This window comes from Crocodylus porosus, unplaced genomic scaffold (assembly GCF_001723895.1).
Source record: "Crocodylus porosus isolate Cpor-Errol unplaced genomic scaffold, CroPor_comp1, whole genome shotgun sequence".
NCBI classification, from domain to species: domain Eukaryota; kingdom Metazoa; phylum Chordata; order Crocodylia; family Crocodylidae; genus Crocodylus; species Crocodylus porosus.
This window is the reverse complement of record NW_017728943.1, coordinates 106,796,927-106,811,278: the sequence shown is the minus strand read 5'-3', so window position 1 is coordinate 106,811,278 and position 14,352 is coordinate 106,796,927. Positions and strand designations below refer to the sequence as shown.

Sequence of the window (14,352 nt, the reverse complement as noted above, 5' to 3'; positions counted from 1 at the left end):
TCTTGAACTTGACAGATTCCCATAGCTGGAAAGACTATCTTCAGTAACCGTGTGTTATAACAAATATAATTTAAAAAACAACGCCCCCCCCCCCCTCAGTACCATGTGCTCAAGTGCAAATTAAGTTAGGTTAGTTGACAACTCAAATTTGGGTATCAAAAGGAGACCAGAAATCATGGTAGTGCAGTTTTTTCCCACCCCCATCTAATCTAATAATGGTCCCTCCCAATTTTTATTATAAAGGAGCAGGTTTCTGACAGAAATGTAACCTGTATGCCAGCAAGTCTGTCATAGGCAGCTGAACACCAAACAACTCCACAAACCAAAATACTCTTGTTCTCCAGTTTATTTCAATTTTACTTCAGGTCATTACAGTAGATTGCCCATACCAGAAGCTTTGATTCCATGGGACCTTCCACATGTAGAAGATGTTCTTCAATACCTGCCATAGCAGTATTGTGAAAAAAAAAAGTAACATGAAGAGTTGCACTGGAAGGATTTATTGCCAATATTTAGAGACAGATTTTACTGTTCAAAAATCGTTGCATTAGAAACAATGTCTGTTGCACACATTATGTTAAATATATTTGCATATATTAATACCACTATCAAAACATGAGACAGAACTGAATAGAAAAAAAAAAGTCAACTGCCACAACATGAAGTTGGACAACTACAAGTAAAAGATATTTGTCCTTCCCAACTCTTAAACATCACTTTAACTAAATAACAAATTCTCCACTTCAGTAAGAATTGGAAAGATCTTCAGAGAATCAAGCATAAAGTAAGGATGTCAAAATCCATTTACAGCTTCTTAAATATGGTTTGTTACAAGAAAAACCCCCAAACAACAAAACAATTGTTGCATTCCTTCAGTTTACAACTAGACTTTGCTTCTTTCATGTTAACACTAGGGACCAGGGGTTATCTCCTCAAATAAGTAATATGTACTTTCAGGTTAGAACATGGGTCCCATTAGTAAGACTAGACTGGAACCATAATAAGCAAATAACCCAACGTGGCCAGTGTAGAATGTGTGCTTGCAAATTAGCAAGTCACTGTTGAAGTCTGGTATAAAAATTCTAAATGATAAAATATAGTCAGGAAATACTACATTAAATGGCTTTTTAATGTTTAAATTTGTTCTGCATATGTACACCACCTGTGGTTATCATCTTCCAAGTTCATGTTGGTTTAGCAAGTTTAAACACATAGTGCGAAGTTGTCCTGTGCCTTTAGTTTCATGGCTGGTTAGAGTTCTCTTGTCCTCTCAAAAATATTCTACATAGGATTTGGAGGAGGAGCTTCATTTATAAAAAATAAAAATTGTGAGGCAGCAAACTGATATGATTTACATTGCTAAGGAGTATTTTTTTTTTTAAAAAGCTGTAAGTTAATGGAAGGATGGTGTGTCATGTTGGTAAAATTTTGTATTTGTGATAAATATTACAATGGATAAAAACAATGCAACAATCTGCATCACAATAACTGTAGATGGCAACACTCTTCCTTTGCTGCAATTCAAGATGAACAGATTCCCTGTTTTTTCATTCAAATTTAGTTCTTCTTTTCCATCCTAGGGGGAGCACAAAAAGAAAAGAAAAACATCAATGCAAGGCTGATTACTTAATTATAATGGATAAAGCTTGCAATTTCCACTGTAAGCCCAACTTGGATATGGTGCCAAATAGGGTGATCAGTCTGACCGAGTGGACAGGCAAGCCAGGCTTTAAGTTTCAGCAGGAGCAGTTACATACCCCAATCAAAATCTGCAGCATTGGCTACAGCCAACACCCAATGTCTCCCAGGAAAGCTTAAACCATGTCACATGCAGCAGCAGGAGGAGGAAGTGTTCCCTCCTGGCTTTATGAGGCAACTAGCATAGTCCAAAAGCTTGGGAAATACACATATAGGATATAGGCATCCATACAATAGGGATACCCATACCCACAGTAGGCTCCAAATCATCCTGGACTAGTGGCTGTCCAACCTCTTTTAGAACACTTCAGTGATGGACAGTCCACAGCTTCCCTAGACAGTCTATTCCACTGCCTCACTGTTCTGAGAGTAAAAAACTTGCTTTGACATCCTATGCTGCTGCAACTTCAAGCCATTCATCTGTATCCTACTCTCTTCAGCAAGGGAGAAAAGATATTTTCCCTCTTCTTTATGGCAGCTGTTCTGAGTATTTGGAAATTGGTATGAAGTCCCTTCTTAGGCACCTATTCAGCAAGCTGGACATGCCCAGCTCTTCTCCTTGTATGACTAACCTTCCCAAGTCCTTTGCCATATTTGTTGCCTGCCTCTGGACCCTCTCTGACTTCTCCATGTCTTTTTTCACATGTGGAGCCCAAAACGGCACACATGCTAGCTAAGGCCTAACCAGTACCAAGTAGAAAGGCACTATCACTTCCTGTTTCTTGCACCTAATGCTTCTATTGATGCAGTCCAAAACTACAGTTGCTTTTGTGTGGCTACACCACACAGTACACTCATACTGAGTCTGATCAGTAGAGACTCCCAGATCCTTCTCCATAGTGCTGCCATCCAGCCATGTGTCACCCATTTTGTATTTGTGTTTTTGATTATGCACCATGCATTTGTTAGCATTGAACGTCTGGTAGGTTCAGCCTAGCTTGCTAATCTGTTGAGATCCCTCTGAATTGTGCTCCCATCTTTCAGTCTTTCCCAGTTGTGTGTCATTTGCAACCTTGCTCAAGAAGCTTTTTATACCAGTATGCAAATCATTAAGAAATACATTGGACAGTGCTGGGCCCAGGACAGACTCAACTCCAGACCTCTTGCCACCCTGACAAGGATCTTTTTATAATTACCCTTTGCTTGTGGTTACTGAGCCAGTTGTCTATCCACCTTATAGTGGTTCTTCTCATAAACAAATTGGAAAAAAATGTGGGATAGACGGGGCATGTGGGACCTTGTCAAATGCCTTCCTGAAGTCCAGAAATACTATATCCACAGCATGCTTTCCTCCACCAGTTACTTTATCAAAGGAGGAGATCAATGTGATATGGCAGTGAAGCTTTCAACATTTTCTTTTTTAAGCCTTTTGTTTCCCCCTCCTCCCCCTATAGACAAGCTTCCCTCCTTCAGGGCCTGCTTTCTAAAAGCTTACAGCTAGAACTGGAAAGAAAAATTTTATAGTAGGGGTCTAAAAATATCTGGCAGTAGATACCCATCACTAGCTACAGGCAATATGATAAACTGCAATTGTCCTATGCTCAAGTCATATATACAATGCACCAAAAACAAGCTTGCAGTTGCACTTTTCGATTTCAGATTTTACAACATCACTTACTTGTGTTTCATCAGTCTGCCTCCTTGGATAAGTTGTGCACATTCGTTAGTTAAGTGACATGCAAACAAAAGCCAGTTTCTTGGTTGCACCTTATAGGCAAACCTCATAAAAGTCAATGAGTAACAACACAGTGCTGTAAAAACAGAGCAGACAGCATGTTAGTGGTTTATTTTTAAGGACACCATGAATTAAAGAGAAAAAAAACCAAAACAAAACCACAACTATATCTTGTGACACCATTTTTATGTCATTGATACCAAGGCCATTTTCATTAAAGGGATGGATCTCAGCCCATGCCAACCATTCTACAACATTCTTTTCTCCTGCTCTTCAGCTAGCCCATGCTGAAGATTCACAGTTGTTGCAATACAAACACAGAATTATGAACTCCCACAGTGAATTCCCCTTCTAAACCCCAAGTAAAATTTGCTCAATTTAGGGTCAAATCAATCCCCCAGGAATCTTCTACTAAAGACTTCAATGTGAACTCACAAATCTGCAACTATGTTGACATCTTTCTAGCTAAACCATCTAAAACATGGGAAAGTTTAAACACAGATTTGAAAAATGGGACAAAGGTTATCCCCTCAATAAGCCACATTTCCCAACAAGAAAAGTTAAAGTGGGTTAAAGTATAACTTTAACAATCTGAATCTGCACTTTTGGCAGGGAGTAGAAAGTTAAAATCCAAGGACAGTTGTAGGGTAAAACATTGTTTTTAGATGAAAGTTCAGAAGCAAAAAAAATGTATTTTGTAAACCTTGGTGAAACAGCTCTTGATAGTAACAGAGCTCGACTCCGATGAGAAAAGTTATTTGAAAAGAAGCATTTGCTTTTCTAGAAGCAAGAGTGGGGAAGAACAAATGGTTTCCACTTATTTGTATAAGGTGTCTTACATAAACTTGTAGCAATAATGCTGTGGGAAGAGAACAAATACAGCATAGAAAGATAATTGTTGCAACACTGTTAGAAGGCAGGAGACTGCAGTACTATATGAGAAAACTTAAGTTACATAACCTTCAGCTTGAGAAAACGGGTTCCATGTATACTATACACCAGTGATGTTCACTCTTTCAGCTTTGTAGCCTGCAAGTGACATGGTGACCAGTCCATGGGGTTGGGCCCTATACTACTCAGATCCTGTCCCATGCCACCCAGATCCCACATGCCTCATCTAGTGTGAAGGGGCATGCTATTAGCCTACAGGGCTCCTTCTGGGTCTGATAATTTGCTAGCTAGGGAGCAGTCATCACTTTCCTGCTGCCAAATTTTCAGACCTGTGGGCTGGATGCCACTCTGCAGGCCAGGAGGTGAACAACCCTGATCTACACTAGTTAAATGAACATTGTGCTGTAAGTGCACATGTACAGCAAAGTCTTTTGGCAAAATATATATATAGAAGAGCTGTGCAACTTCACTACTTTAAAATCCTCCTCCAAAAACTAAGGCTATTTTAGCTGCATCTCTCCCCATATGTAATGTGCAGAGTTTCAATAGTGACTTGAAGCCCATTTTATATGAGCAAGAAAATTTTAAAATGAAGAGATGAAACACCCAAGGACCACAATGTTTTCAGTAACTACTCAGTGTCAGTAAAGAAGATCTGGAAGGGCTGAACAAAGTGACACTTCAGCGCTTTCCCAAAGGTTACCATTAATTAAGACAACAGACCCTTTGCAGAGTTTCAGGGGGCAGGGAAGAATCTGATCAACATACAGATGAGCAAATTAAGGGAAGAGGTTAGCCAAACTATAAATACGTGCCTTTATGTATTCTAAGAGCTGTATATTACACAGTTAAAATAACTTATAATGCAGGGAGAAAGTAAAGTAAAATGAAAATGCATCAGAAGAGGAAGGAAATCAATACACATAATCAGGGGGAAACAGGACCCTTGACAGTAAAAAGTAAATAAAAATAAATAAAAATGCATTTAAGTAGTAGATATTCTAAATGCACAAAGCAAAGACAACTCATTTCACTACTCTTCCAAGAGTAACAATAGCTCCCTGGCATTTACAGGCAATCTTTGAGACCAGTGTTACTCTCTGAAAGCAGCTTATTTTGCTTTGCTAATAGCATTTCAAGTTCTAGATTATAAATCCTTTCAGTTCTCTACTTAGCCAATACTGTAACTTAAATCCTGTATCACAAGTAGCATCACTGAAAGTCCTGCTATTGGAGGAATAGGACAAGAGTTAACACTGATGATCAGTAAGAAAAAAAAAAAAAAAAAGATGTAGTTACTCTTGGAAAGTTGGTTCCACTAATTGTGTACCCAGGCTGACGTTCTTCAAGGTCTTCATATACACAAATTACAGCTCATTTCTTCTGGAATATAGGGCTCCCTTAAGAGGCGTCTTAAGTGACACACCGAAAAACTGAAGTTTAGTTATTTTAAAGTTGCACATCATACCATTTAAAATGTAACAAGCATCTTTCTTTAACAACCAGCTAGCAGACAGATTAAACTAAGAACTACATTTAAAAGAGAAGCACTTGAGAAGACTTTTTTTGTAGACTTTCAATAGTTTGTTGAGATTAAGTCAAATTATTTCAAAACGGGTCTTACCAAATGTCATTCGGCCACTAATGATCTCTGGAGATTTCTTCATATCATTAATAGCAGCGATAGGGAGTCCCCAGTTAGCTACTGGCCCCCAAAAGTGCTGAAAATAGAGAAAAAGGGAAATAGACTTTTTTTAAAATCACGCAGAATTCTGGAAAGGTAGCATCACATTAGAGCCAACTTTCAAGTTAGAATACAGAGGAGTTTCAGGCACATAATGGGAAAATGTTGCCCATTTTATATAATATTTATGTTCTTCACTAAAGGGAAAAATCCCAATATTCTCAAGTTTAACACAGTTCCGCCTACGAAAAGGATGCGAGCAAAACAAACCAACCATTCGCAGGCTATCGGTTAGCAGCACAACTACTCTCTGGACAGCACTGTAACCTCACGTCTAGAAGAGAGCTTACCACCCAACTTAAATGTGTATTTTACTGGTTAAAGACTGATCTCTAAACTGTAAGTCCAAGTCAATAAAGGTTGGAAAAAACCCTCAGCTTATAAACTGAGGGGTCATTTTAGGGTGAAGGATGAGCAGGTTGCAACCAATATGTTAGATCTTGAGGTAAAACCACGTTAAACCTGTTGGACAGGAGCAGCATTCCATTAAAGCTAAAGTGAAATAAAACAATGGAAGACTGCTGCTTGAGGACCAGGTTGCACACAAGCTTGAATAGTGGCTGAGAAGCCACAAGGATTTCCCAGAGGTCCAATAAATCAAACACGTATTCTCTAGGTTTAACTGAAGCACTGCAGTGCCAGTGGCTACATGCATGAAAGAGCCACAGTTAAAGAAAGAAACAACAAAGCTGAAAAAGCACTGACAGCGACTGAGACAAAGCAAAGGATTTTTGGGGCAGGATGTTTGCTGAGAAAGCTTATAGCACTATGACCAGAGAAACTGCCATCTGTTTGATTTTTACTTTGGGTAGGGAAACAGGACTTTGTATATTCTTTGGTGCAATCATGTTGGTTTGCAGACTATCAGTTTGTCCTTCTATAGACAAAGACATGACCCCTCAAAATGATTAGCCACTTAGGTCAGATGGGATAAACAGGAGAGGTATAAATAGGATACTTCCCCCCAACCCAAAGGACAATCTAGAGACCTTTACAGTTAACAGAGTCATTCTTGCATCTATTTGAAGATGATATTCCAGTAACTTAGTATCACTGGAATCAGGGAAAGATGAAGCTCTTCATGTGTAACTGTTCTTTCTTAGCAAATTGTGAAGAGATGAATAGTTGACCAAGAAAATGCATCAGCATCAGAATCACTGAATTCAAATCTAACAAGACAGTCACTGGTCACAAAACATGAGAATTAAGTTAGCAGGACATTTCATTTGTACCTCAATGGTAATGCCTAGGTAAAGACACATGTGCTATAATGGCACTTACCATTCTGAGATTCTACTTTAAGATGTCATTTGCTATAGTTAGAAACACAGCCATGGAAATTCAGTAACAAATAGAATTTTGTTATTTTGGGGTGGGGAGTTGCATGTGATCAATTTATTTTAAGAATCTGCAAGCTCACTCTCATAACTATAGCTTCTTTGTGACTGGACATACATTTCTGAAGTTTGGTTTATTTTATGGGAGCTTCTTTATAAGTCTTTTACTAAAACTTGAGAGTCTTGGACCTTGGCAATTCACTTCCTCAGATAAGAGTCAAGCCAGTTCATAAATTTACAAGCGACTAAAATTAAGTAAAAAGTTCTTTCCTTACCGTACTATTTGGCGAGCAATAATCACGGTTCATAATTCAGATGATGCATGAAAAGAGAAGAACAGAGTTAGTTTTCTTCAAAAAAAAAAATCAGTGTCAAACTATTGGTTTGCAATGGAACAAGACATTAGTAAGGCTGATTAGTAAGGCTCAATTAAGTTTTAATACTCAAAATGGAAATGATTATAACAGTTGTCCTCACATAGGTAAATTGTCCTTCTAACAAGTGCAATCTTTCCATTATGTAACACAGAAGAACCTTATCCTGGTCCCACTGTCATCAGTAAAAGTTTCACGATGGACTCAAGTGGGTTCAAGATTTGACCCTGGACCTTTAATATCAAAAGCATGACACAAAAGAGTCCAAAGGCCTTCACCCAAGCAACAAGCCAAGACAAAAGCCAAACAGTTCAGCTTGATTGGTTGCCAAAGAGAATTCTGCTATTACAGAGATGAAGCAGCCAAACTTAAGCTTCAGTAACACTGAACAATTTCAAATCAACAACTTCTGTAACCTGTATCTTTAATTGAACTCGTTGATGCTCAGAGCATGTTATGATCCAATTGCCCATGTCTGAATGCTAGATAACAATTTATGTTTAAGATCATTTGCAATTATGTAACACAAGTTACTCCCTTAAGTAGTCAGAGATTTGAAATTGAAAAGTATTGCCTGGAGCAGTATACCATTCACTTCCATGGTAACACACACTTACAGCCACATACAAAGGTAGGTGGTAGTGCTAAATACATTGCTCCTACTTGGGTAAGAGTTTCCAAATGCAATAGCCTGTTCACAACCAACACACATTATGACATCTTTAAGGTGGCAGCCTCTGGTTTTGTAGTCATACTGGATATATATCTCTCTCAAAGCTCCTGATGTCTATAAAGTGTCTTGTTACAAAATAGGGAAGACAATGCTGCAGCAATCCCACAGGGAAGCTTGTTACTAAATTATTTTATGACTACAGTTTTTAAAAAATGACACAAACCTTTAGACATTTTTGACAGAAGCATGGCAAGCTCCTTGAGCACCCGGGGGGAGTCAGGAATTATGCCATCCACTGGGAGATTCACATTCAGACAGTAACTGTGTGGCCTCAAGCTGTTGCTGCCGGGGGGCAGGCTCATCACACACTGGCTGCAGCAGCCCCTGGCATCCCCAGGAACTGCCCCTGGTGCCCCATTCACCCCCCTAACCCCAATGTTATTAGGTTCTGGGCTGTGCTTGCCCTAACAAGGTCTTGTAGAGGGGATGGGGTATGATATCAGTATAAGGCTTGCCCCAAATAGTCAAAAGACTTCAAGGGATGTTCTTGCCTCAGGCAGAAGGTTGAACAGAATGACCTCTAGAGATGCCTTCCAGCCCTAGTTCTCTATAATTCTAAGTACAGGCAGTCTTTGGACTTGCAACACAACTGATTTCTGGAAACCAAGTCAAAAGTCCATAACGTGGAACTGATTTCCCTGTAGGAACAATCTTATAAATGGGGGCCTGGTTCCTGAATGCAACAGGGGGCGTACTGGGGCTGATCTCCATGTGGCCTGCTCTCCCACCCACCATGCCTTGGTCTTAATTGATTAATAGATGTAATTAAGCAGGAGGCTGCCCGTTTTCTGCCCCGCTGCTAGGGGGCACTATCTGCAGCTCCATACCTCTCCTACACTGCAGCCCAAGCCTCACTGATGACATCAATGTACTCATACGTGCCGGTCCCCCACAATGGGGCCCAGAATCCTGCTGTAGGACCCCCAACTGAGTTCCTCTGCTGCCATCATACTGGGCCACACATCTCCCTGCCACCAGTTCCCCTTCAGGTATGGTCCCTGCACTGGAACCTTCAGCTCACCCAGCCCACCTCCAGGCCAGTCAGGACCCCAGGCCCCTGGCTCCTGGGTGTCCCGCTTGGTGGGCCTCCTTGCTCTTCTGACCCTCCTGGTCCTGGCCCCCACCTAGGCCAGTCAGGGGAAGCTCTGGCAGGCCTTGATGTATGATCCATATTCTTTTCCCGGGGTCCCCCTCTCTGGGTCCTCCTCCACAGATGTGGGGGGGCTGGGGTTACCTCACACCACAACTGATGCCTCAGGGTCTCACAGGGGACTCTCACTCCCCCCTGGGCAGCAGATCAGGGTGCTACTACCCGTGTTATAGTTGACCCAAACTCTGCCTCCCACATTGGAGGCCTTACTGGGGTCAAGACTCAGCTCTCTCTCTCTGGCTGAGCCCCTCTCCCTTCACAGGACTCCACACTGCTCATAACAGCCCCTTTACTTGCGGTCTCAGGGCTTCCCTCCACAGGTGGGCTCAGGTGGCCATAGCCGTGCCTGGCCCCAACTCTCCTCCTTGGGGTCTCGAACCCCGGCAGGGCTCAGGCAGCCTTGGCCACACCTGGCCCCTAACTCCCCTCCTTGGGGCTGGCACCCCCATAACTCCCTGCGGTGTACACAACCCACCCTAAGGTGAGGGTGAGGGGTTAAGGCACCCCAACCTACCTTTCATCAGGGTGATCACTGGCCTGGCATTTCCTGGGGGCTCCTATGCTACTGGGAGCCCCACCAGGCCACCCACTCCTGGCAGGGTGTAGTTTCCAGTCATACCCAGGACCAGGAGCCTTCTACCATCCCCTACAGCTCCTCCCTTACCTCCAGCTGAAACTCAGCAGCCCTCCAACCAGGCAACATTGTCGCTTCCTCCCCAGCAGCCAAACTGCTTTGTTTATATAGGCAGCCCTAAGCCTAAAATGGCTGCCCTCATTAGGCACCTGGAGGCTGCCAGCTACAGGGCCTTAAAGTGGCAGGCACACCTAGTGCCCTGCCACACTGAAACAAGGCCCAATACTCTATTTTCACAGAAAATAACCCAGAATTTTATACTCAATCAATTATAGATGAGTAATATAGCTACATTAGTGTATTTACGTTGTAAATAGAAATCATATTGATTTGGAAGGACTTCTTTGAGGTGACTTTGCTGGACTTTTTGAAGGGCTCTTGGCTGGAGTCTTCTCAGGAGTCTTGGTTGCAGGTTTTTCTGGAGTCTTGTCTGCTTTCTTAAAGAAAGTGTCCAAGGAAGCTTGGGCAGCTGTTCCCCGGGGAGATAGATGGGTGATGCGGTGAACTTGTTCACCGTGGTGTCAATTTATAAACATCGTAAGTGCTGTGCTGGAACTCAAAATGTCTTAAGTCAAGGACTGCCTGTATAACTAGAAGGTTAGATATAGCTCTCACAAGAAAATGTGGACAATTTTGGAAATCTGAAGTTCTTTTTAGAGCATTCCTTCAAAAACTAGTATTTGTACTGGAGACTACAATATAAACTAAAAAAAAAAATTACTCCAGTACAGTAACACAGATCTGTATTTAATTTTCAATTAAATACTGTGTTATGCTACCACACAATTTAAAAGTAAAACCTTAGGTAAATTGTAAGTACATTATAGGAGTTATTGAATAAAGCTGAAGGTTCTGATAGGTGGGCTTTGAGCACTTAAGTGACAGATGAGACTTGTGATAAGTTTATACCTACTATTTCACTCTTTTTGGAACCACAATCACTTGACTCCTCCCAGACCCGAGGAAGAAAGCAAGAGATAGATACCACCACAAACTACCCATCTATCTGCATCCAAGGTACAGCCAAAAACTGCTAAATATAAGCAATCAGACTATCACTAATGAAACCTATTCATGAAGGCTGAGAGAGAGGGATGACTAGGATAATTAGTTGGTTTAATAAAAGATAATGGATTTACTCAAAGAACCTTGTCTGCCTAGGATAATTAACACTTTTCTGTATACACTCTAAAAGATAACACTCAAATACCTCCACCATACAAGGGTAGAAAGTTTTTCAAAATGTGAAATCTTTTCTTTGCAATTGTATTGCAAATCCTTAAGTCTTTAATCTATTTTTTCTTTGCAACACACTAGGAGAGAAAAAGGCCTTTATAAGTACAGTAAAAAGTTACACAAGGCATTTCTTTTCTCAGATGAAAAGCATTCTAGGATGAAAGTCACTGCTGGTAATATGTAGTTTCAATTTACACCACCTTAAATAAAATCGTATCTTTATGCAAGGAGTGGCCTGTATTTTTAAAAACCAGTTAGGGAAGGACTGGAAGAATCCAGGTTACAGAGTTTGAAGGGGATCCCCCCACAGGGGATTAGATTTGGCCTGGAGGTAGGGGCATGTTTGTAGGTTAAAAGAAAGGCAATTATCTTCCTGGGCAGAAGAAAACGTTTCCTCAGCCAACTAAAAGATCCTTTCCCCCCACCTCTCCTCTTAGTGTTTGCAAAACTTGGCACCAGTCAGAAAGATTAGATACTCAGATTGCAATAAAGGCCACAACTAGGCTGTGCCCCCATAGTTGTAGGCACTACACTAACATCAATGACAATTCCCCAAAGAACTTCTAATTGAAGACATGAGCATTTTGTAATTGGTGAATGAGACAAGCGGACCAGAATAACAAATAGAATGTGCATGATTTTTAGTCAGACAATGGTAGAGATCATGGCTCTCTGCTGACTTCCTCATTTGAAGCTTGCACTTTACTGTTTGCATCAAGAAAGAAGCAACTCTTGAGGAAGGTCATAAACAAAAACCATAGCAAAATGTTTGCGAGTCTGGACAGGAACCTCTTCCATCCTCTTTGTAAGAGATGCCATGGGGATAAGTGTGAACGTGCTTGCCTCTGCCTCTTACAAATTCCTGGACTATCATGGCTACATCATCACTCTAACACTACCTTGCTAAAGTAGTAACTAGAGGCTGGCATCACTGGGCCAGTACAATCAGTACTTACTTGCAAAATAAAGCTGTAGTATGTTGCAGAGAGCCTTGTAAGCAAGAAAAAAAAAAAGGTTCAATTTGGGGCACTTGGAACAAGAATAGCAAATAATAATTGACATAGTTTGAGCAAAATGCCAAGATCTTAACGGCAGCATTCAGAATGGATTTGAAAGCCCGGATAATTCGGACAAGGTACTTTGGATAAATGTGATATCTTTTTTTGCCTATTTAATAAAAGATGTCAGATTTACCTAAAGAACCTTGTCTGCTTATGTCCTTAGACCAACACAGCTACAACCAACACCCCTGAAACAAGGATAATTCAGAGCACTGAAAACCATGCCCTATTTAATAGAGGCACACTAATACATCAGCCCAGTATTGGATCGGCACCGATATAAAGAAATTGATTGTACTGGAGATCGGCCTCATGTGGCTGATAAAGTTGGCCGATAAATGCCCGTGTATACATACAGCACGAGCACAGCCTGGTGGCTTAGAGAGCGGTGTCCAGCTAGTAAATCTGGTGTGGTGGAAGAGGGGAGGGGCAAGGGAAGGGGTGTGGTGGGGGGACAGATCAAGGCCCCTGCAGTGAGGGATGGAGTGGGGTAGGGGCAGGCATGGAGCCGGAGGTGGCTCCCACTGCTGTGCGCAGCCCAGGAGGGCACGGAGGGGGCATGTGCCTCCCAATCTGCAGGGGCAGGGGGGCTGCTGTTGCAGGCTGGGGCTGGGGTGATGCCTGGCTCTTCCCAGCGAATGGGGGGGTTGGACCAGGGCTGCACTTGGGGTGGGTGGCAACGGTGCTGAGGAGTTATGGGGGGCTACGGTGAATTTTCAGGTGGTTGCAGCCCCTACCCTGTAGCCCTCTCCCAGGGCAGCTGCCACCTGCCCTGAGCACAGCCAGGCCCAGCCCCTCCACCACGAAGAGCTCAGTGTCAGGCCCAGCCCATAGCTGCAACCCGCCCTGCCTGTGCCCCATGCAGATCTGGAGGGCACATGCCTCTGCCCCCCCATGCCCTTCCAGGGTGCGCACAGTGGTAGAAGCCAGCCCCACCTCCCCGTACCTCCCGGACAAGCCAGGGCTCTGTCTCATGATGCCTGCCCTTCCTGGCTGTGCAGCCCCAGCCCCAGCCCCACTCCCTCACTGCAGGGTCTTGACCTGTCCCTCCATGCCCTTTCCCTGCCGCCACAACAGACTTACCAGCTGCACACAGCTCCCCATGCTATATTGGAAATCGGATCGGTATTGGCCGATATGCCTCCTTAAAAATTAGCTATCAGTATCAGCCCCCAAAATCTCTGTCGGTGCACCCCTACCATTTAACACTTGCATACTATAAAATCAAGCACATCTGGTACCATCTTAAGCTTCCTGAATACCTCAGGATGCAGCTCCCTGCAAAAGTATACGACAGGTAAGAATAACTACAGAACACAAAGCGAGGACACAAGTGCTTGGAGTCCTTTCAAAAAGGGGAGCGGCTGGTATATTCCAACTGTTGTGTGAAAAAGATTTCAAGTGCAGCAAACCTGCTCCAGATTTAATCTGTTAAAAGATGCTGACAGACATAACCCTTAAACCTTTTAAACCACAGCCACACATGCAACCATTCTTTAAACCACAAGTATTTAGACATACAAGCCAATTTAGAATGACATGTATCTCCTGAAATGTTTCAGAAAGTATACCTGGAAAATCAGGTATTATTTTGAAATGGCCCTTCTTGAACCAATGCTAGTCTAATATGTGCAGACACCAAGCTTTCTATAACTAGTGTCTGGTCCTCCAGGCAGTCCCTTCTGTACCACACCTCATGCCCTCTCCCTGATACCACACCAACCCCTGTGTGGCACCTGGGTACTCTGATAACGCAGCCAGAACTCTACTAACCCCAACTTATATTGCCTGCACTTGATCCAGCCCTCAGCCATCCCCA

General features: G+C 42.4%; 1 protein-coding gene across 2 annotated transcripts in view; it reads right to left on the bottom strand.

Moving 5' to 3' along the window:
- Positions 1–328: 328 nt before the first annotated feature.
- MPC1 (mitochondrial pyruvate carrier 1) overlaps positions 329–14,352 on the bottom strand; it is a 17,619-nt gene continuing 3,595 nt past the window's right edge. The window contains exons 2-5 of one of the 2 annotated variants that reach the window (XM_019549975.1): positions 7,621–7,624; positions 5,889–5,985; positions 3,317–3,449; positions 329–1,576 (exon numbers count right to left, since the gene is read on the bottom strand). In XM_019549975.1, the coding sequence (XP_019405520.1) occupies positions 1,558–1,576; positions 3,317–3,449; positions 5,889–5,985; positions 7,621–7,624 (253 nt within the window). In that variant the 3' untranslated portion in view covers positions 329–1,557. Of the gene's footprint in view, positions 1,577–3,312; positions 3,450–5,888; positions 5,986–7,620; positions 7,625–14,352 lie in introns of those variants that run through there. The other variant, XM_019549976.1, reaches the window with a different exon arrangement.